The sequence below is a fragment of the Python bivittatus genome, unplaced genomic scaffold, assembly GCF_059951505.1.
Source record: "Python bivittatus isolate LINGU-HERP-01145 unplaced genomic scaffold, Pbiv_v1 ctg000330_np1212, whole genome shotgun sequence".
NCBI lineage: Eukaryota > Metazoa > Chordata > Lepidosauria > Squamata > Pythonidae > Python > Python bivittatus.
The window spans coordinates 27,917,513-27,941,156 of record NW_028277058.1 but is presented as its reverse complement, the minus strand read 5'-3'; the positions used below and the strand labels follow the sequence as shown (position 1 = coordinate 27,941,156).

General features: G+C 34.2%; 1 protein-coding gene across 6 annotated transcripts in view; it reads left to right on the top strand.

Moving 5' to 3' along the window:
• Positions 1-23,644, top strand: part of CEP290 (centrosomal protein 290) — a 61,949-nt gene that overhangs the window by 25,391 nt on the left and 12,914 nt on the right. For all 6 annotated transcript variants that reach the window (XM_088141865.1, XM_088141864.1, XM_088141862.1 and 3 more), the window contains 25 exons: positions 6-90; positions 2,018-2,160; positions 3,490-3,654; positions 4,062-4,211; positions 4,646-4,761; positions 5,933-6,035; positions 6,440-6,670; positions 8,324-8,497; positions 8,763-8,874; positions 9,480-9,682; positions 11,056-11,207; positions 11,715-11,826; positions 11,924-12,379; positions 12,780-12,944; positions 13,134-13,241; positions 13,330-13,464; positions 14,368-14,637; positions 15,180-15,287; positions 15,840-16,039; positions 16,383-16,596; positions 17,730-17,867; positions 20,271-20,492; positions 20,897-21,013; positions 21,248-21,393; positions 21,916-22,071. In XM_088141865.1, the coding sequence (XP_087997991.1) occupies positions 6-90; positions 2,018-2,160; positions 3,490-3,654; positions 4,062-4,211; positions 4,646-4,761; positions 5,933-6,035; positions 6,440-6,670; positions 8,324-8,497; positions 8,763-8,874; positions 9,480-9,682; positions 11,056-11,207; positions 11,715-11,826; positions 11,924-12,379; positions 12,780-12,944; positions 13,134-13,241; positions 13,330-13,464; positions 14,368-14,637; positions 15,180-15,287; positions 15,840-16,039; positions 16,383-16,596; positions 17,730-17,867; positions 20,271-20,492; positions 20,897-21,013; positions 21,248-21,393; positions 21,916-22,071 (4,181 nt within the window). The remainder of the gene's footprint in view (positions 1-5; positions 91-2,017; positions 2,161-3,489; positions 3,655-4,061; positions 4,212-4,645; positions 4,762-5,932; positions 6,036-6,439; positions 6,671-8,323; positions 8,498-8,762; positions 8,875-9,479; positions 9,683-11,055; positions 11,208-11,714; positions 11,827-11,923; positions 12,380-12,779; positions 12,945-13,133; positions 13,242-13,329; positions 13,465-14,367; positions 14,638-15,179; positions 15,288-15,839; positions 16,040-16,382; positions 16,597-17,729; positions 17,868-20,270; positions 20,493-20,896; positions 21,014-21,247; positions 21,394-21,915; positions 22,072-23,644) is intronic.

The following is a 23,644-nucleotide window of genomic DNA, read 5'->3' as shown; positions in this document are numbered from 1 at the left end:
GGCAGAATGACTACCTTGCCAAAGAATTAAATGAACGAGAAAGAGATTTGGAACAAAACAGGACTGTAATAGCGAAGTTGAAATCCAAATGTAAGCTGAATTTTTAATTTTTTTAATTGCTTTAGTCTAAAGTAAAAAAGAAGAAAAAGGCATTAAAAATAAAAAAGGAGAAAAGATATATACAGAAAACTGCTCAGTTTTTAAACCCACCAAGAATAATATTGATCAATCTTTTCATTGCATTAACAAGCAAAAAGTGAATATATATTGGCAGTCCAAAATTGTTAATTTAGGGTTGTAATTTTTTTCCAACACTGAACTTCCTTTTTGCTGCCCTGCATGCTTAGTAAATCCAGAATATTTCCTGCACTGAGCAGTACTATTTGGTACAGACTTAAAAATCACATTCACATCTTTAAACCAAAAACCAAATTAAAAAGCATACAGACATTAGACCAAAACAGGATAATAACAGAACAAGTTATTATATATTTGCAAGTGTCTCGTCCATAATTTTATACTTGCAGAATAGTGCAGCTGATTGAAACTCCTTTAAAGTTTTCTCTGGGGTGTCCAATAAATGTGAAAAAAATTGGACTGAATTAACTTCTTAAGATTATAACAATGTTCTTTTGGAGTGTTCCAGCACCTTATTCAGAGTCCTTGCAGGTAACTAATATCTTCCTTAGCAGCAATCTTTAATTATATTTTTAAAAATACTGTAGATTTAAGATAATCCAAAACACATTTTAATCCTGATAGAAATTCAGGAGTTTTAGATGCTGTTAAATGTCTGGACTAAATCAAGAGGTATCTGAATTGAATATACTATCTATCTACAGTTTTAGAAAACCCACTTTCCATTTTTCAATAACTCAGCTGGGGTTATCCCAAAGTGTAAATTAATTGCATGAATAAGGGTCGGAATTCTACTTCCTTCTCAGTGTTTTCCAAATGTGTCTTGCAACCTTTAGAAATATAGGTTGGAAATATAATAGAATTATGACTAAAAAGGGAGCCAAGCTTCTGCCATGATATTAAAGGGGTTGAAGAATAGCTTTCTAATTGTGCCCATAGTGGGTTTGGGGCTTGATCACTTAAAGTCAATAGACAAATAAACATCAAAATAATTGTTGACTGATAAAGGTGAAAGTTAAAACTGTAATTTTGGTAAAGAAAATCTAAGGGTTTATAATGCCCACACAAAATGTAAGTGCATGTAAGCTGTGCAACAGTTAATAGATCACCCAAAATTAAACATGGTCTCTGTTTTCAGTCTTGCAAACCTTTACATAAACCAGAGGATGGCAAGTTCTGCCACGAGGGACTTGGTGCCATGAGAAATATACACAGTTCAATTAAAGTTATATAACAGTAAACAGTCCTAAAATTAAATCACAGATAAAATCATTAAGCAACCGACTAAAAAGAATAAAATTGTGTCATCTGTAAACCAAACAATTGTGTTTTTAATAATTTCTTGAAGTCTAACAACATAGGAGCTGATCAGATTTCAGGAGGCAGGGAGTTCCATAGCACTTGCATCACCACAGAGAAATAACATTTGTGATTCTCCAGCCCCCTAACCTCACAGAAATGGGGACATGAATAGATTTTCGCAAGAGTGCTGCATTGGGTGGGTTGACATTGAGTGGAGGAGACAGTCCTGGAGATGCTTGAGTGCCAAGTCATATGAGGTTCTAAAGGTCACAACCAATTTCTTAATTGCTTCCCGAAGCAACAGGAATTCAATGCACGAGTGTAATGTGGTCATGTTGGCAATTACTTGCCAACAGATGTTGCAGTCAGATTGCCCTCACAGCTGTGAACAACTGCGCTGTTGCTTTCTGGACTAACTGAAGCTTCTCTGTGGACTTCAAATGCAGCCCAGTATAGAACCAAGTGGTGATAAGGACACAAGTCACTGTTTCAAGCCTGTCTTTTAAAAATGCATATGACTGTGAAATTGTTCCATTCCAAAATGTCCAGATGTGAACAATATGCATTGTAATTGTAGTGAAAGAATTAGGACAAGAAAATAAGCACCTTGAACAAGGCATGAAAGAAATTTTACAAGCGGTGAAGGATATGCAAAAAGATCCTGGTGTGAAAGATGGAGAAACTGCTCTTATGATTCCTAGCCTGGAGAGATTAGTAAATGTGAGTCTCTTATTTTATTTTAATTATTTAGCTTAGTTGAGTCTCTTTGATTATTAAATGAATTTCATGTTGAACAATTTGTTAAAAATAGCACATAAAATAGGAAAATATATCAATTATGCCTCTTGCTGAATATGGCTGAAAGCGTTATATAATATAAAACTAACTATAGCAACAATAAAACCCTGTAAGTGTTTACAACCTCTTGACAGAATTCCTAGGAATGTTGCTTCTCCTCTAATTCTTGTCACCTAGAAGGCATGTACATATACTCACTAGGAGCATCTTTTCTTGTCTATAGTGAATGGTTTGGGATTATGAACTACCTGGAGGAGTCAATTTTTCCCCTTATCAGAAGAGATTGAAAAAAGATAGCAAAGAACGGTAGTAGGCGGTTGCTGGGAGTGCTGCAGTCCATCCTGCGAAAATATAAATTGACCATACTGTGCATGGTAAACTACCTGTTGTAATGGCTATGAAGTCAGTTGTACATCAACAGTATTTCATGAATTTGCCCATGGTCCTGATCAGCAATATTAATATCATGCTGCTCCACCCTTGTATTCATATAACTTATACAAAGTGTTTCACATGCTCCAAAGCAGGGATAGGCAGGCTGAATTTTATCAAGCTCCTTGGAACTGTTTTGTTAATGAAGACAAGTACAAAGTAATGGGTTGGGATGAGATAGGGACAAAGACAAATGCAAAAGGGTTGCAAAAGGGATCAAAATCAATGACCTCCTGCATCCCTGTATCTACCTTGGAGAAAGAAGAAAAATCTCTAGTGAATGCTTTTTCCCTTTTAATTTTCTTGCTAATATTTTGGAATTGGAGTATCTTGTATTGCAGTTCAGTTTGCACACTAATTGATCTCTTTTGTTTTCCTCATTCTACAGAGTTTTCCTTCTAGGAGAGTTATAGAATAGTGTTGGTGTCTGTTTTCATATGTGACATGCTTTTTATTGATTGCACTTTGGTGGCATGTCTTTCATTTCATCATAGAAATCACTCTGCAAGACTTTAAATTAAGCTGTGCTAAGCTATAGAGCATTAATTGAATTTGCAATATATTAGGCCCAAGCTATTAGATAAGTTTCAGAGGTTTTAATCTATAAATCCAATAAGACCAGTTGTTATAGATACAGATTATGGGAATCATAGACCAAAACTTCTGAAGAGCACTAGTTCTCTATTTCTGCATTATATATATTAACAGGTCTCGTGGAGTACTTGGACAACTAATAGATTTCTATTATTTTGGGGGATTGAAAAGTTTCCATAATTTAATCGAAAATACTTATTTTTGTGATGAATGAATTGTTGACAGGCAATTGAATTAAAGAATGCAGAAGGAACTTTTGATGCCAGCTTGCATTTGAAGGCTCAAGTGGACCAACTGACAGGCCGAAATGAAGAACTAAGGAAAGAATTGAGAGAAGCCCGGAAAGAATCAGTGAACTTTTCTAACCAGCTAGCCAAAGCAAGTACAAAAGTACGTGGGAAACCTTGGCTTTTGAAATTATCTCTGCTACTACTGGAAAAAAGTTAAATGGGGTCCCAGTCAGAGCTCCTTGTGTTGCAAGCTGTGTTTAATAGAATTTCTTAGTTGAAAGTTGATTGTTTGGATGTGGACTGCATTACTGAACTATGTTTGTGTGTTGTGATCCACATAGTGATGTTGCAGGTGCTCTTCTGCTGGACTTGTTTGAAAGCTGTTAAAATATGTAGAGCTTTACATATAGTGTGATTTGGTACTGTGGACTTCCAGGGAAAGTTTTCTAAATTGTGGCCATGGAATTTTCCAGTAGTTTTAGTGACATGAGCTAGGTAAAACTTGAAAGATTTCTGAGATTTTTTTTCCTTTCCCTGCATTGTTATTTTCTAACATTTATTTTTCAGATTGCAAATCTAGAAAATGAAATTGATGTGCTGAAACAATCAGAAGGTGCCAGCATAGTATTCAGATCAGTAAATCTTCCAGAAGGGATGTCTCCTTCTAGTGTGAACATAATTAATTCCCAAAATGAATATTTAATACACCTTTTGCAGGTAAATAACATTAAACTGAATAGCATATATATTTCAATATGTCCAACCTGTCAGTTTTTTTTCCATATACAGAATATAGTCATTACAAAGCTGAACAAAACTTCAGTAAGAGCATACACATATAGTTTTTTCATTCGTGAGAGTTAAACTTAGTAGATTTTCAATTAATATTTATTTCCTAAAAACTAGTTACAGACAAGCCATGTTTTAAGGGAAAGTATTAATATTTACTAATTTTATTAAACATTAAATATATCTGCATTTAGCATGTTTGCATAAAATGAGCATAGGACTTTTTGTTAACAGATGCTTATACAATTAAATCCATTGTTGTTAATTCACAAATCCTTAACTGTAAGAAGATAGTGTTCTAAATAGTAACACTGAATCTGAAGTGGAGATGTATCATATTTTTAATTTAAGTGTATCATTAGGAACTTGAAAATAAAGAACAGCTCTTCAAAAAATTAGAAGAAGCAATAGAAGAATATAAAAGAAAATTTGCAGTTATCCGCCACCAACAAGGGTTGCTGTATAAAGAATATCAAAGGTATAGTATTTTTCCCTCAAATTCCTTTGATTGGAAAGTCAAAATATTTTAGGTTAGGAAACAAATTAGAGTTTTGTCTGATAGTTTTTTGAGCTTGCCTATGACTGTACTAAACTCAGCTCAGCTTACTAGTAGTTTTTGCTGCTGTAAAGGTTCATATTGCCAAATTACAGGTAGTCCCCACTTTAAGAACAAATTCCATTTCCAAGTCTGTCCTTAAGTCGAATTTGTATGTAAGCCAGAACAGTATAATTGTATAATACTATATAAGTAGTTTTGTGTAATTAACTTGAACCATTGTGTATTTAACTGATATCACTGTGTATTTAACTCGAATTTTGCTACAGTAGGCTCCATTCTTAACTATGGATCATGCTTCAACTGGGCGTTCTTAACTTGGGGACTACCTGTACAAACTTTAAAAACTGAATAGTATTGTTTCAAAAAAGGGAAGATTTCAAATCATGACAATCTTAGCTTTTTTCTGACTAAGACTTGTAGTAGTTATTCTGGTTGAATATGACAGAAGAGGCAAATGAGCAGGACAATTGATACTTTGCATATTCAACATCAGGTAGCATACCAGACTCTATCTAGATTAGGTGGTTTCTCAATTCATTTGTTCATTTATTCCAAAATTGCCTTCAGGTTCTGTATCTGATAAGAATTTCTGTCTCCTCTCTTCAAGTCCAAGATCTAACCCGGAACACTTTTAAATTTAATTAAGTAGTATATTAACACTGCTTAGTAAAATTAAGCAGTGCTTTTTATTTGATTTATGAAATGTGTTCTTTCTTTTGCTAAATTTACACATTCTGTTGAGTTATGGATTTGCAAAGTTAGTTCATCTGCATTGTATTCTGCTCTGCTGTTATAATATTGATTATTTAAACAAGAGTATTGTTTAATCTTCTTTGGATTAAAAAAAATGAAAGAAATTAAACAAATTAAAACAATTTGTAATACCAAAAACATTCAGTTAATAATGTCCTTCCTTGCAAGTTCTGTTTTCTTCATCAGTTAGTTATTTTTGAGAAATTGTTCGTAACATTTTGATCTGAACTTTCAAATTTAGGAACCCACCTAACTTGTTAAAATGTATTGTACAAGCTGATAAAAAGAAATGGCTTTAAGTATATATACATTTATTTAAAAGCTTCTCTTTTTTTAGTGAAAGAGAACACTGGCAAGCTGATAATGAAAAAATACTACAGGAAAAGAAAAGATTGGAGTATCAGAAGGAGCAAGATGATATAAAAATAAAGGAATATTCTGTAAGCAGATTATTTTCATTTGGATGTAGTAAACTTTAACATATCAAAACAGTAAAAATTAATTATGTAATGCTTGTTAACTATAATATGCTAAGAATAACATATAATAAACTTAACTTCTTCCCACAGTTTTAGCAAGGAAACTTTGATTTGCTGATTTCCCTTTTCCCCATACTTGATCTCTAGAGATAAAGAGGAGAAGGGAGGAAAAGCTGTTTACCGAGCTGTTAGTATACCTTGTTCTTTGAATAGATATTTTTGGAAAGTGCTTGGGTCCAGGCAAAGGTGGAGTAGATTGATGGTATGAATGAAACTTCATAATCCAGAACCTGTTAATTGTGCATGAGTAAAATGTTTACCAAATGTTGACTACAATGTCTATAATACTGGAAAACTTTCCACAGGATTTATTAGATGCACTTGAAAAGGATAGTAATGATACTAAACAACTATTTGCGGATTATAGTAGAAAAATAACTGTTCTGAGAGTCAATGAAAGATCAATGAAAAGACAATACACAACATTACTTGAAATGGAAAGGCATCTTCGCAAAGAGAATGAGAAAATGAAGAATGAGATGACATTAATGGAGGTGACAGTTGGAGAGAAGATTGGATCCTTGCAAAGGTTCAAAGTATGTGTTATGCTATCCAAGTCTGTGCATCGCACTGTGTAGCTCAGTTATATATGAATTGATTGATTATGTGCCATCAAGTCGGTGTCGACTCTTAGCAACCACATAGGTAGATTTTCTCCATGACTGTCTGTCCCTAAGCCGGTCAACTCTTCATGTCATCCAATGATTATATAGGATTGCAGATGGGAATAATTCTCCTCTGCTACCTGCTCTTCTCACCCCATCCCGCTGGCTAAACTTGGATTCTCCTCCTTCTCTGCTCTTCTTCTGTTTGTTGCCCTTCTCTTATTTCATGCTTGCTGCATAGCACTGCTGCCAACTCTGATAACAGCAGATCTTCCAAGAGTGGTAATTGTAGCTGTTGTTGTCAAGAATGGCAAAGTGCTCTCCAGCAAGTGTGGAGGTAAGGAAAGGGGGAGGAGGAAGGAAGTTGTAGAAGGCATGCTTTTGGTGGTGGGGGTGGGGGGAGAAGCAGACAGGAATCAGAGGAATGAGACCGGGATGGGAAGTAAAGTTATTGGTAGGGGGATTGTTGTAGTAGGACTGGAAGTGTGCTGCATAGGTTTACCAGTGGGAATATTGACCTTATGGGAGGAATACTACAAGGTCAATTTTCTCTGATCCTAGAAGAAACTAAAACTGATCTTACTATCAGTCAAAGGAGAAAGAACCTTGAAGGTACAGAGCCCCATGGCCAGATGGGATTGGGGAATTTTGCAGCAGGCCAATTGATGTCCTACAGGTTTCTCAGGACACTCTCAGAATGTTTGCATAGAGGAGGGCTTGTTCCATTACCCTACAGTAGTTTCCTGCTGAAATACCACTGGCATCATCAAAGATCGAAAACAGGCAAGATGGTGTTCATAGCATCATGATCAAAGCCCTGTCCTTTTATATGTGCATGTGCATGTGATGTCAATAGATAGATAAGAGGGGTGGGGCTTGGGTCACAGTGCTGTGACAGCATTGCCTATTTTGACTGCCCTGTGGTTGCTACTGTGAAATGGTTTGATCTGACTTCAGCTTGCCGAAACAACAAGCTGCCACTGGGCTACAGGTTCCACAGTGAGCACTTGTCCTCAATGAATGATGAGCAGGCCCTCGTGCAAGGAGGATATCTGGATAAACTCCTATGCTTGGTTATTAAGGTGGTATTAAAATGTTCCAAGTAAATAAATGCAGACGTAGCTACTAAGGACTGTTTTGTGATCCTGTTACCAATGTGATATTGCAATTTGAAACTACAATGTTATATTATAATAGTGTCATTTCAAAGGCTTGCATCAAGGAGTTTTGAAGAAAAATGTTGCTTTGCCTCATCTACCTTACATAGGATAGGACCCAGCTTCAGATGTCCAAATGTAATCCATACCTGTATTATATATGCTAATAATGGCACTCAAGAAAAAGCTGTTTAGTACTTTATCAAATGCTAAAAAGAAAGATAAGATCCAGTCTGCTGTTGCAATAAGTATTTGATTCTTGTAATCTGGGATGTATATATACATACTATATTTATTTTCTTAATATTGTTGAGATATATTTCCAGTAACTCTTGCAGTAATGATTCTCTTGGGATCATTGACAACATTCTCTTGAAATAGTATTTAAGCTCTCATATTCTAAAAACATTTCCCTTTTTTAACTTAGGAAATGGCAACTTTCAAGATAGCAGCATTGCAAAAAGTGTTGGATAACAGTGTACCTGTAAATGACCTTGAAATGGCTAATAAACAATATAATGAGTTAACTGCTAAATACAGGGATATGCTTCAAAAAGATAACTTGCTTGTTCAAAGAACAAACAATATGGAACACCTGGAGGTGATATTATTTATATTATATTACTTTGAACAAACTTTATATTGTTTCTTTCATTTATTTTCCAAGCTGGCAGCAGATCCAGTAGAATACTTCATTATCAATAAGAATTGAAAAGGGATCCATGGAGCTCCTCCATGAAAACTGCTGTCAAAGTCAAAGTCAAAATATATTTCATTCAGACCAGTATAGAATTATCAGTACTGTAGTTTCATTTAAATTATATTTACAATAGAAAAATAACGTATCTTCGCGTGTTCCTTCATAGCGTGAAAACACATCTCTGAAAAATCAGATAGAATCTTTAAATAAGGAACTAGAAATTACAAAAGAGAAACTTCATACAATTGAACAAGCATGGGAACAAACAGCAAAATTTGGTAAGCACATAGTGATTGTAAAAGAATATGGTGATGCATTTTACTGTTTTTCTATAAACCTAGCAAATTGACAATTTTGTATATTTTTTTCTTTTTACTTTGGAAGTGATGGAATACCAATTTCACATTCTAACTTTGCTAAGAGTAAGATTCTTAGTTAAATCCATGTATTGGTTTGAGTAAAGAACATAGGATTTAGGTATATCATATCTTTGTTTCCTTTTTGCTGTATTTGAATGATAACATATGTTAGGTGTCTTGTCCTTTTTTCTTGATAAAATCTTGGAAAAGCTGGTTTCTTCTGCCTTCAGTGAAAAAAAAATGAGGTATCTTGAACTCACAAATGGGATTAGATCATCAAAAAATTATTAATCTGCTATAATTGTACTACATTTTGCTTAGGTTGCTTGGGTTATACCAGATTATTCCTGCTTCCTTTTATATTAAAAGCGCAAACAATTTGGAAAATTCAAATACATTGCCTCTTTCTTCTGTAACACAGGCATTATATTTTATTTCTCTTTAAAGTATGTGGTGCACATGAGTAGCATTTTACTGTGATATTATTATAATTGTGATATTATTATTACTGTTGTTGTTATTAGGAGACAGTGTTGCAGACAAGGCTACAAAGGCCATAACAAACAGTGAGATTGTTTCTATTTCTAAGAAAATTACTATGCTTGAAATGAAGGAACTGAATGAAAGACAGAGGGCAGAGCATTCTCAGAAAATGTATGAACACCTACAAAATACATTAAAACAAGTGGAAGAGCGTAACTTTGAACTGGAAACAAAATTTGCTGAGGTTGTTACTAAGCTTTATTTATATAGCTTGTATAAAGTGTTTGATACAGTTATAGACTCCTGTTGTATTTGTAATTATCTGTCATTGATAATAAAGTTTTCTTGGTGATAGAGGCTTTTAGAGACAACTGATTAAAATGGAGAACATGTACATGCTCAAAATCTATATAGATATAAAAGGTGCAATAATATACACATTTACCTGTAAACGGCTCCCATTGAATTCAGTGAGATATATTTCAAGTAAATGTGCAAGGGATTGTACTGTAAGTGACTTTTGCTTTTGGAATCTAAGTTGATCTTGCTGCTGTTTCAGATTTCTGCCATTCATTCCTGTCTTTTGGGTAATGGATTGGATTAAAAGAATTACAGCTTTGTATCATCAGAATCAGTTGTGATTGCAATGGCTTATAACCCCTGTAAAACAGACAACATAAAACATATTTAATATATTATTAGAAATTACTTTTACAGTGCTACATCTGACAAAAAAATTAAACTCCTGCTTCATGTATTTCAAAGAGAAACATCTTATGCTGTAATGTAATGTCCCAAGTTCTGACAATATAAACAGCTATCAGATTAAATATATATTTTCCCACCTCTTTTCAGAAGTATTAGATTCAGCCTAGCTGCCATGTACTTTACTAGATCTTTATTTCAGTATTTGTAGAGAGGTTAATGATTTCATACATAATTCCTTAACTAGATAGGCAGTTGTAAAATAATATGCTATATTCATTTTTGATGTAATTGTAATAAGAAAGTGTACCTCGGGTTATGAACTGGATCTGCGGCCATTTTCCACCGTGACACGTGGTCCGTGGCCATTTTCTGCCGTGACACGTGGTCTGCAGCCATTTTCCGCCCATGCCATGTGGTCCGCGGCCGTTTTTCTGCCCTGACGCGTGGTCTGCGGCCGTTTTTCCGCCCCTGACGCGTGGTCCACGGACGCCGGAATGGATTAACAGTAATTACATTGAACCTTATGGGAAAATTTGCTTCAGGGTGCGACCAATTGGGGGTGCCACCCGAGTCACGGAACGAATTAAATTCATAACCCGAGGTACCACTGTATCTAGCCTTTTTGGCAAGCATACCATACCTTGAATGAAATATACAATTGATATATACTGATTGTATCTTGAAGTGAGCTTCCTTCTAGTTTAGTAAGTCACAAGGAGTTACAAATGGAACTGGAAAACAAAGCTGAACTTAAATTCTAAGCCTTAGCCAGATGTCTGTGTTATAAATCTCATTCTTCATGTCTACAAATGTCATAAAAACAGACATGATATAAATTGCCCAGCTGTACATTAAGAAATTGTTTTGTATTATCTCAGTAAAATTCATTTCAATTTAATCTTGTCTTAGCTTACAAAAATCAACCTCGAAGCACAGAAGGTAGAACAGTCTTTGCGAGATGAACTGTCAAGCAGCGTGAGTAAAGCAGTAAGTGAGGCAGATAAACGTCGAATAATGGAGCTGGAGAAAAGTGAAACTGAACTCAAGGTTGAGATATCAAAGTAAGTTTGCTGAAAAAGGAGGGAGTGTGCTAATATGTTACCTGATAGATCATCTTTTCCCTATATGTCACAAGATCTTTTTTAATGGAAAAGTATTAGACACTTTGACAGTTTTCATTTTAAAATTAACCTCTTCTTATTTCCAGTCTGTTTTACAAATTTATAGAAGCTTGAAGATTATTTAGGAGTAGCTTTTATAAAGGAAGCTTATATGTGTTTCTTTAGAAAGTAACCTCATTCATTTTGTTTATTAATTTTTAATTTATTAACAAAGAAAATCAGCTATTGCAAACTGAAAGAGTCAAGCTATTTACATAATAGATTCAAGATTGAATTCTTACATCCTTCTCCATTCCACGTGTTGCAATGGACTGAGAGCCACTCATTTAAGAGCAGGAAGAATGGTTGATACCTATGCATTATTTTAACAGACCAATCTAGCCTCAGGCCTTTCTTTCTGACCTTGTCTGCTTTAGCCCTTACAATATCTTTTACTTCTGCCATAAGGTTAAAAGAGCTTTCTGATATTGCTAAGATGCAAGTTGCTGCACTGGAGAATCGGCAACAATCTAGAGATAAAGAAGTGGAATCACTTAGAATGCAAATTTTGGATTATCAGGTGTGATCTCTGATACCCAACATTGTTTTTAATGCTCTTTTCAATATTATTCTTTTAAAAACACATTTAATTTATTTTTATTTTATTTGGATTTTAGGCACAATCAGATGAAAAAACACTTATTGCAAAATTACATCAGCATATTCTGGCTCTTCAGGTTAGTGAGGCTACAGCTATAACTAGGTTAGAGGCTGCAACATCAAAACTTCAGAAGATGGAGGCTGCTAACATGCGCTTAGAGCAGAAATTGGATGACAAAGAACAAGCATTATATTATACAAGACTTGAAGGGAGAAATAGAGCCAAACATTTACGCCAAACTGTTCAGTCACTGCGGAGGCAATTTAGTGGTGCTTTGCCCCTGGCTCAACAGGAGAAGTTCTCCAAGACTATGATTCAATTGCAGAATGACAAACTGAAAACTATGGAAGATGTCCAGCAAGCTCAGCAAGAACGTCAAAATGCAGAGAATAGAGCACTGGAGTTGGAGATGAAATTAAAAGGATTAGAAGAACTAGTAGCCACTTTAAAAGATACAAGAGGAGCACAAAAGGTTTGAGACATACAATTTTAATTTGAAAGCTTTTATATGTAATCCTGCATGATGCCAGATCAGGGTTTGGGCATTATTCCCATCACGCCTGCCCATTTTTAAGGTCTTCGTATCCTTTTCAGTAGTGCATAGTCATTTATATTTCTTTTATAAAATCATCTTGTTAATTTGGACCAGAATGTAAAGAAGTCATTAGATGTGTACTAAAGTCTGTATAGGTATATCAAGAATTTGCAGTTGATATTCTTGGACTTTCAAAACCCTTAAATTCCTTTCTAAAAAACTACAACAGTTGTTGCGATACTTGACTAGTATACTAGTAGCCAGTAATTAATTACTGGAATTAATTGACTGTGGTGTTTAAATTACTGTTGAGTTTTGACTTGTTACAAATTATCAGGTAATTGAGTGGCATGTGAAAATTGAAGAACTTCGTCTTCAAGAACTGAAACTAAACCGTGAATTATCCAGGAAAAAGGAAGAGATTAAATATTTGAAAAATATCCTCTCTGAATATGAACAGACAATCAATAATTTGGAAGAAGAAATTGTCCGGCAGGGCAAGGTACAGAAAAAATAGGAGCACTGTCAATTTTTTCTTTAAAAAATTAATATAACTTTAGGAATATTGTAGATACTACTGCTGTTAATATCTCATACAAACTTTTTTTGGCTATAAGTTTATTTATATCACTGCTATATTTTCATCATTCTTAGATGTCATTCTTCATGTAAAATTCTTATCTAATTGTAGTTCCACGAGGAGCGACAGATGGCCTGGGATAAAAGAGAAGTAGAATTAGAACGTCAACTGGATATATATGACAGTCAGAAACAGGACATACTAAGTACAGCTCAGAAGGTACTTATGTTGATTTAATGCCATATGATAGAGCCATATTTTGGGGGATCTGCTTTCTTTATCTTCCATTTATTTCTCTCCTTCACAGTTTAATGAAGCTACAGGTACAGTTTCAGATCCTAGCTTGCCTCTTCCACATCAGCTTGAGCAAGCTCTTAAAACAGTTAGAGAACAAAGTCGAACAATTCTGGAAATGCAAGCCACCTGCAAATCTTTAGAAGAGGTAATAGAACTACTCATCTAATTGAATCCTCTGCTTTTAGTGATGTTATAAAACCAAGAGAGAGGGAGAAAATTATCACTATTCAAGCTAGCTTAGGAATAGGCAATGTTTTTATTTACTCTTCACAAATACTTAACAATACTTTTCCCACTTAAAATAGTATATAGCTGGAGACTTGGGAGTTTTAACTGAGACCAGATTAGCTTTCTCAGGTTTTCCTAAGTGAAAATGGAAAATTAGAAAATGTTGTTAATGAAATGTCAGGGTAAAGATATAAATATAATTTGATTGCTTTATAAAAGCAATTTTATTGAAATTCTTTGTGATTGCTTTAAACCAGTAGAATGATCAAATTCTGACTACTTAAGCCTTAGTATATGGGTTTATGCTATTTTTGTGAATTATTAGTTTATAAGTTAATGTTGTTCCTTTTTGGGTGTGATGACAAAATCAAAAATAAAATTATTTCTATTGGTATTTTGACTATTGTAACTGGCTCTGATTCTTCAGGATATGAGCACAGTAAAATGTTCAGTGAAAGATAAATTAAATATTCATAACAAAAATTTTTCCAGCCAGCTCTCCCCAAAGTAGCCCTGTTACTATTTTTTATATTTTCTGTTCCCAGAGCTGCTATCTAGAAAATCCTGAGTTCCTTCTTCGGCAGTTGGCTCCACTACCATTACCACTTGTCTTTTACACATTCCACCATTAAGCTGCCTGCCTGCCCTTTTCCTAGTGTTTTTAATCTGGAGAAAGTTACAAGCCTATTTTTTTTAAAAAAAAATCTGTACATATTTTATATTTAAGGTTGATCTTAAGCGTAATTGATAGAAATGCCATGGATTACTAAAAGTTGTTTTTATAAATAATTTTCTATAATATGGATTTCTTTGGTTTCAGAAGCTAAAAGAAAAAGAAGCTGCTTTGTGGAAAGCAGAGCAAAATATTTTGTCACGAGACAAGGTCATAAATGAGCTAAGATTGCGATTGCCAGCATCATCAGAGAGAGAGAGATTGGTAGCAGAGCTAGACCAGATGGATGAAGACTCTGCTACCCATTCTCATGCTCTGAAAATTGCACACCAGACCATTGCAAATATGCAAGCTAGATTAAATCAGAAAGAAGAAGTTTTGAAAAAGTACCAACACCTTTTGGCCAAAGCACGAGAGGTATTAGAATTTTGAACACTTAAATAAATATGGAAGTGGAACATTTAGGTTTCCTAATGGAATTTGTGGCTAGGCTGGGAAAAAAAAACCCTGTGTGTATGTACCAATACTTTCAGTTGGCATCTTGCTATTATTTCAGTTGCTTTTCCCGCATATTTTTGAGCATCATTCATGAAAGGAATCCTAGATAGGCTTACAAAGGAATGAAGTAATAGGTTAGTAGGAATGAAAGGGGGAAAAAATCCTAAGTAGGCCATACATTAAACTTAGAAGTAAATAATGTATTTTGAAAATGGAAAATGTGATGACTTATTTTGGGCTTCTGTGTATTTCATAATTAATCTGATTTAGTATTCAAATAGATTTGGGAGGAATAAGATAGCCTGAAGAAACAAAATGAACATATATCACTGAACATATCTAAAAATATATAATTCCATTAATCTGTTTTCATTAATTAGATGAAAAAGGGATAATGTCTTACAGCTCAAATCATCAATAAAGTTTATTGTTATAAGAAATATAAATGTTGTATTATCTAGGAACAAGAAGAAATTGCAAAGAAACACGAAGAGGACCTCAGAGTTCTGCATCAGAAATTAGATGTACATGTTGACAGTTCCTTTAATAAATTCAAGCAAACAGCCTTAGTAAGTATAATAACTTTTATTTGTTTATAAATTAAATGATTAGGGCATAGTAATAAAATGGGAAGGTGGTGGTGATGATGATGATGATAGTTATTGATGAAACTAACAGGTAAGGTTGACACTTAACTGTTGATTTAAGGCAATTTAATTGAGAAAATACTAGGAAATTAATTATATTTGGCATTTCATTATGCACAAAAATAATAACTTGTATCTTTCATTAATACATCTTATCTAGCAAGAAACCTTAAGAATATCATTTCTGGTGTTTTGCATTTGTTTCTTTAGTATCAAGAGTAAAATTTGTGATCTGAAGACTATTATATTACTACAATGATGACTAAGGAAAATATTTAAATCTCCCATTGAAATCATTGTGCTTTGAAAGTTCCTAATTTTGACTGATGTATATGTTCTGAATGGAAATTGATGCGAGCTAAATTAACCCCTTCTTACATGTGTATTGGGAAGGAACTTTGATTTTTATGGTTAAAATGGTAACATGAAATAAATGAGTACATAAAGATTTATTTCAATGTATTTGTTCTACAGGAACTGATTGAAAAGCCTTCTTTAGCTGTTCCGGCAAGTAAACATTTAATTCGTCTGGCAGAAATGGAACAAACTATAGCAGAACAAGACAACTCCCTTGCTTCCCTTCTCAGCAAATTAAAGAAAACATCCTCTGACTTACAGAAGCAAAAGCAAATAACTGCAGTAAAAATCAAGGAGTTTGATAACATCAGGGCCCAGTAAGTCTAGACTGGAGTTGTGATACATCTGTATGGCTACTTTTTAGAAAACCTTGACTGAGTATGTAACTGAGTCTTGTTTTGCATAAATAAACTTTGAATTGATTATCATTATATAAATTTAAAAATAGTTTTTTAGAGCCATTGTCATTGCCTTGCTCCTCAACTTAGCAACATGGCTGAATTTAGTTACCAAGAGACAATTTTGATATAAATTTACTCCTCTAGACCAGGGAATATTTGGGAATATTTATCAATAATATTTGAATATTTCTTAGTCCATCTGGACTCTGCTCAGTTTAAATAGTGGAATTCAGTTTTATATATTATTTTGTTGCACTAGGCTTGAGGAGAAGCATGGAGATAGAGTTAAAAAACTGCAAGATGAAATAGAAGAATTAAGGAGTTTATTGTCAAAAATGGGTAAAGAATTACTGAATGTAAAAACTGAGCTGGAGATCCAAAGAGAAGCAAATAACAGGTCTCCAACAACTACAATGAAAAATCTAGTGGAACGACTGAAGAGTCAGCTAGCTTTAAAAGAGAAGCAACAAAAAGTAAGTATGATTGTTGTAGAAACCAATTCCTATCTGTCAAACCAGGATTAGTTCACAATTTTTTGAGATTGTGAATCTTGGGAGGGAATGGGTTCAATCATTAACACGTTTTTAGGTTAAGTATGTTATGCAAACACAGCCAAAGCCATTTTATGAGCAATAATAAATAACTGTAAATGAAAACAGAAAAGCTACCTGTCTGCCTACATTTTTTACAGAGCTAGTAGACTTCAGTGTTTCTATACTGTTGTAGAGCTTTCCTCCTTTGTTCTCCCGGTTTGTTTCTATGATGGTTGCAAGATAGAGATGGAACTTTCCTTCCTTTCTCTCCCAACCTGCTCAGGTGCCTGAGTTGCCTTGGTCACTTTAGACCAATGTTGTCCAAACTTGGCCACTTTAAGATGAGTGGAAGTCCACTCATCTTAAAGTGGCCAAGTTTGGACAACACTGCTTTAAACTGTCATGTTAATAATTTATTTCAAGGCTGGGTAATGAAACAGCACTGTCTTGAATGCTATAACTAGTTGAGCCGATAATGAGCCAAATCTTGTAAGCTCAGTTAGGAATTATTCTCAACTAGGATGCTTGATCTGAAGTTCCACGGCTGCTGAATTATCCACTTAATGTGATGGAAGGAAATATATATTTGTATTTTAATATATTTATTAATCGAAATGTGAATTTAATATATTTTAGCCTAAAATAAGTCTATTTAGCCTTTATCTTGCCTCACAACTGTTACTTGGGGAGCTGTCTGTAGTATACCACTCAGAGAACTGAAGATTGTACAGCCTCAAGAGATCTTCAAAAGTTACTATCATTGTACATTGTTTAATACAATAAAAGGGAGAAAATATTAAATATGTGATTACTAAATAGTCCTATTAAGTGTATATATTGAATTAATTAATATTATTTATAAAGAAAATCAAATTAAATTTTCTGTGGCCTTATCTATTACTTTTTGGAGTTTACTCCAAACATGTTATTCGAAGACTTTAGCCAGAAAAGGTTGCAACTCCTGTTCTAAGAAAATTAAATTCTGGACTAATGTATGTATACAAATACAATGCACAGCTATTTTTTTTTATTATTTGTAGAGCTCATCCCTATGTTTTTAATAATACTTTTAGGCTTTGAGCAAGGCACTTCTGGAACTCCGAGCAGAAATGACAGCTGCCGCAGAACAACAGATAATTTCTATAGCATCACAAAAGGAGGCACATATGAATGTTCAACAAATTGTTGATAAGCACACAAAGGAACTGAGGGTAAAAAAGAAGAAGCATGCTTGCACAATACTGCCTAGTTTGTCTTCTTACCAAAATAGTATCTAGCAGAAATATATCCCACTTTGAAAGTTGCATTTTTGTCCCCCCTCCCCCCAAAAAGTGTCATAACTGTAATAGATGCAGATTAAAGCTATACCCGCTCCTCATTTAGCAACTACTCAGTGACCATTCACAAATATGATGGTAATAAAAAAAAAAATTCTGACAAATGCATGCATTTACAACCAAATTTTGTGCACTTGACAGCAATGCACACCATGGTGAGAATAACACTGGTGTAGCTGTACGAGAGAACTTCATCTGAATGAGTCAGCAGCAATCAGCGATCTTTACAGTTTCTTTCTCTCTCTTCTCTCAGTCACTTGTTCACTTAGTGACCATTTTGCTTAACAACAAAGTCGTAACAGAACCTGTTCACTAAATGAGGAGTGGGTGTATTTATTTTATTAGGTGGGATTTCAAAATACAATATTTATCCATCTATCTATCTAAAATAAATCAAGAAGGGGGAAATAGAACTGCTATTCCTCTCTCTTCTATCATGGTGGCACAGGAAAAAAAAACACACTTTGGACTCTCCAGCATCTTTGATATTGGAGGTTCCCACCAGTTGATACACAATTAAGTGTTCAGTTATTTTTTTTTTTAAGTAATTGGGAATACTTTCATTTATGGTACAGCTAAGGAAATTACTGGTCTCTACAAGTTTTTCTAGCCAAAAATTAAGAACCTAATTAATGGAGATCATTAATAGAAGGGGATCATTAATAGAAGAGGCAAGCCAGAAGAAAAGAATGGGCTATCACCCCAGCTGGTTTGGGTAATTTCTGAAACTTTGAGCTGAGAAAGCATGATATGAGTGATTGCTATTTATTCAAAAGTTTCTGCTTTAGTTAAGCCATTAACAGTTATCAAATATAGTTAGAGTTTTTGAAGTACATCATCAAGCTTTCCAGGGGGCATACATCTTTCTGGGGTTTTAGATGCACAGTATTTATTGTGAAATGGTTATCTGAGGCATAAGTATCTTTCTCTTTTACCAAAATATATCTATAGCAGGTTACACAGGAAAAACAGTATCAAAAGATTATGAAGATGTAAGAGCATGATATAGCAATCACAGTCACACACATTTCTGCTATATCAGGACATCTAAAATAACTGCTTAAATAAGTCTATGTGGATTATACAAAAATAGGAAGATGTATAGATGGTGCTTCCTATTACACAGCCACTTTGCCAAAATGGAACTGGATATACAATGTGTAATAAGTTATTTCTACAATCAGGGAAAAAAGGCTGAAATACTATTTCTGTTAGTTTGTTGCAGCACAGTCAAAAGAATATTGTACCATTTGAAGTGCAACACAAGTATTGCAAACTGAGCTTTCATAGGCAAATGATTATTTATATAATGTATATCAGAAAAGAATATGGTTCTGAATATTTTCCAAGATATTTTCCTAGATAAAATATTAGATTATTTTCCTTCATAGTGTTAGCTGTTTGGAATAATCAGTTACATCTAGAGTGTTGTAGTTCAGTTCTTACAATGGGCTAGCAGTTCAATTCAATTTAATTGTATTACGGTGTTTAGCCAGCAAATAAAAAGAAAGGAAAAAAGAAAGACAAGTAGATTAAAAAAAAATACAGTGGTGCTTAAAAGTTTGTGAACCCTTTTGAATTTTCAGTATAATGTTTTTGACTGATTTGTTTAACTGTTCTCTTTATCTAGCTTTAGGACTTATGTGGAAAACAGATAATGTTTTAGGTCATATTTATGCAGAAATATTGAACATTCAAAAGGTTTCTCAAACCTTTAAGCATCACTGTAACAGGTCTATCACCTCAGTCATTGATCTTGGATGGCTTACAACGATAAAATATAAAGTCATTAGAATACATATAACCAAAACAGAAACTTCTCAAAATCAATATTAATCCATAAAATAAATCATAGTCACCAGACACTGTATATAGTAGCCTTTTCCTCCTGCTCCAGGAATGGCTGCATCTGATATGCGAGCTAAAGCTGAGCAGAGGCTTTCCTGGCCATGGTCTCCATTTTCTACTCAAGCAGGAACCATAAGTCTAGGATAACCCTCTTATAAACCCTCTCCTTCTAGTACATGGGATCTCAGGTAAAAAGAATTGCAAAGTAGGTAATATTGGGAAAAGAGATGAACTGGCATAAAGCAACTTCTAATGTTGAAGTAGGAGCCAACTGAATTTTCCTGTGACTTGTGAATAGGGTAAGATCCCTTCTTCTGTACTATTGTCAGAAATTAATGCATTCAACATTTTTTTGTATGAATTTAATGTTATTCATTTTTTTAGTTCTCCTGAATAATATATATATGTATATATATATTAATTTCTCAGAGTCAGACAGAAGATTTAAATGACCAACTTTTGAAACTTAAAGATGCCCTTAAATTAAGCAAAAATAAAGAGAGTTCTCTGTTAGATGATATGGATGATTTAAATCAAGAACTTCAGAAAAAAATGAAAGCATATACGAAAGTTCTAAGGGAGAAAGATGATATAGAAAAAGAAAATGAAGAACTGAAAAAGCAGATTAAAAGATTAACCAGTTCAATTCAGGTAAATAGTACATTTTGCCATAGGACATTTCTTGGGGTTTTGTGGGGTTTTGCATTGCAATTGATCATCCAGTCCTGAAACAAGCCTCTGCATGCATGTACAAATCTGCCTACAGCACATTTGTTAAATCATCAAATTTGTTTTAAGCTTGAAGAATACTTTCACATGTTTCCTGCATGCTGCTCTATGTCATTTCAGTAACTGAAGTTCCAGGTTTAGCCACATATATAACATTTGTAGTCATAAACTGAGCACGTGTATGCATTATCCATTTTTTTTTCCAAAAGTCCTTGCAAAACTGCTAATTATGAAATACTCATACTTGTCAGATTGTACTAATGCTGTAGTATTATATCACTTGTGGTATACAGAAACAATAATTTAAACTAATCCTTATTTTTCAGGGCAAGGCTGATGATCAAACTCTAATAGAGGAACTTCAAAGAAAAATAAAAAGAATGGAAACAGAGCTGGGAAAGAAGAGTGATGAATCAGAAAAAAAGAATCCAAGAGAAGACAGGGTATGGAAAATATGATATAAAAATGTTCTTAGACAATATGATTTATCTCTGACATGTTATGCCCCCTCCCCATATTTTGCAATTATACATGAGTATTTTAATTGGAAAGTATGTTATATATAGTATTTGTTTATACATGCAGAGGCACATATTTTTAAGAAAAGAAACTGACAAATTGCCAACCTTTAAAGCAGATTATGAAGAATATTCATTTTGTTTTTCTATACTTTATAGAACACAAGGGAAGAATTAATTAGATGGGAAGAATGTAAAAAATGGCAGTCTAAAGCTGATGGAATGAGAAACAAGCTGAAAGAAAAAGAAAAGGAAGTAGAATCCTTAACCAAACAGCTTAACACAATAAAGGAACTTTTTTCCAAGTAAGTTTTATTTTTTTAATTTTTTTATTATTATTATTGATGTCAAAACTCATAGCAGTTTAAATGTATTTTTATAGGAATTGACTTCTTATTGAAAATACGTTCTGAGCTGTAATATATTTTTCACATAAGTAAAATTCATTTTACAATCTTACTACTTCATTAGCAATCACCACAAGGAACTACTGAAAATAATTATTAGCAAAGGATGTAATTAAATATGGTGCAAAACATTCATATGTACTGTATCACTCAGTAGGTAATTCCATAATGGCCTTGAGTGGCAATATCTCTCTTTTAGCAAGTTGCTTCTAGAGCACACATTTGGATACACTTTTGAAAAAGGTGTATCTCATTAAAGAAATGAAAATGAAGTTGCAAGGAAGTGAATTTTTCAAGGGTTTGTTTGTTTTAATGGATATGCATAAAATATGTATTGTTAAAAAATAACATTTAATTTTACATACTTCATCCATATGAAGGCAAGCGTGCTGTTGCATTCATAAAGATTGCATATTTCAGGGCCGAAAAAGAAAAAAATGCTTTGCAGAAGAAGCTCAGAAGCTGCAGTGTTACTGTTGATCATGTTATGGGGGTCCGAGCATCTGAATCAGACCGAGAGTTGGAAGACCTTCGTAAACGAAATATGGATCTGGAAAATGAGCTTGTTCACCTGAAGTAAGAAAAATTTCAAAGTTTTATTGAAACTAAGAGTGGCATTAGAAAATAGGACAGGATCACTTTTGGTGTATGGATACTCAGCATGGTGTTATAAGCAAAATATTTTATTAGATAATTGTATAAATGTTGAGGCTTCAGAGAAGTATATGATACTAAAAAGGAATACCACAGGAAAGTTGCATCTGATGAAGTGAGCTGTAGCTCATGAAACCGTATGCCTTCTTATAGAATTTGTTAATCTGAAAAGGTACTACCAGACTCCTGATTTTTGCCTACCACAGACTAACGGTAGTCTCCTTCTACAATGTCTAAAAAGGAATACAGGTGGTCCTCATTTAGTGACTGCAGTTGGGACCGGTGACTTGGTTGTTAAGTGAAACAGTTGCTAAGTGAAAATAACATGTCCACGAATGTGCTTACAATTTTACATCAGCTTTGCTTTGCTTTACAGTGTGAGATAGATATAACCCCAAACAGCCAGGTGAGCCCAAACAGTGGGAAAGATTTCCAGAACTCAACTGATGAGGAAGCTGGGTAAAAGGGCAAATCTTACAGCCCTTTTCCCCCACTCCCCCGCTCTTCGGAATGCTCACCCTGATGCTGGGATAATCAGCAAGAAGGGAATTAATGTTTGTATTTTCATTCATTGGAGAGGAATGGATTACATGTGAGTTAGCAGGCACACAGTGGGGAATGCACCTTGAAAGGAATGCCCTAGAGCTGGCTGTTTGCCTAGCTTGAGCTGCTTAGGAGGCGAACAAAAGCCTTTTGTGTGAAACTGATTAGGGTCTTGTCGGTGTTCAGGTAGCAGTGCCAGCCAGCCTGAGGGTTCTAATCAACTAATTAAGGCCACAGAGCTGAGCATGTTAACTTGCGGTTAGAATTTTTTAGGGACATGCTGCAGAGAAAACAGCACAGGAAGAGATATCTTGTTTAAACAATCTCTCCACTCCGTTGAGGAGGGAAAAAAAGGGGAAAAAAAACAACAGGTCTGGCCCAGGACAGTGCATACTAACTGACTGTAATGGTGAACACATGACTGAGAGAGATGCTGCGAAGGTCATAAATATAGACATTGGTCACAAAGTTACTTTTTCATCACTGTCTTAACTGCAAACAGTCACTGTCTGAGGCAGTCACTAAATGAGGACTACCTGTATATATTTCTGTAAAAACCTCTGCTCTTTTATTTAGGGAGGTCAGTATATAGAGATCAGTTTTGAAGTTCCTTTTATATTCTGACATAATTTTTTTCTTACAAAGAATTCAGTGATTTTTAATACCTTTGTTAGGTTACAATTCAACATGATAACTGATTTCCTTTTTTTCCCCTCACTTACTTTCATTCAGACAGTGTTCTTTTTGTGGAAGAAAACTCTGTATCTAGCTACGTATATGTTTGCTTATTTGTATAAAACTATTTATTTTGAAGATTTATATGTCATTTTTGAAATGAACAGCATAGAGTTATATGGAGCACAATGGCCTTGTTCAGACATAACAGTCACTATGATTTAATTTTATCTGATGTTTGAACTAGGAAGGTGTTGTTTTCATTTTTAATTAGTAA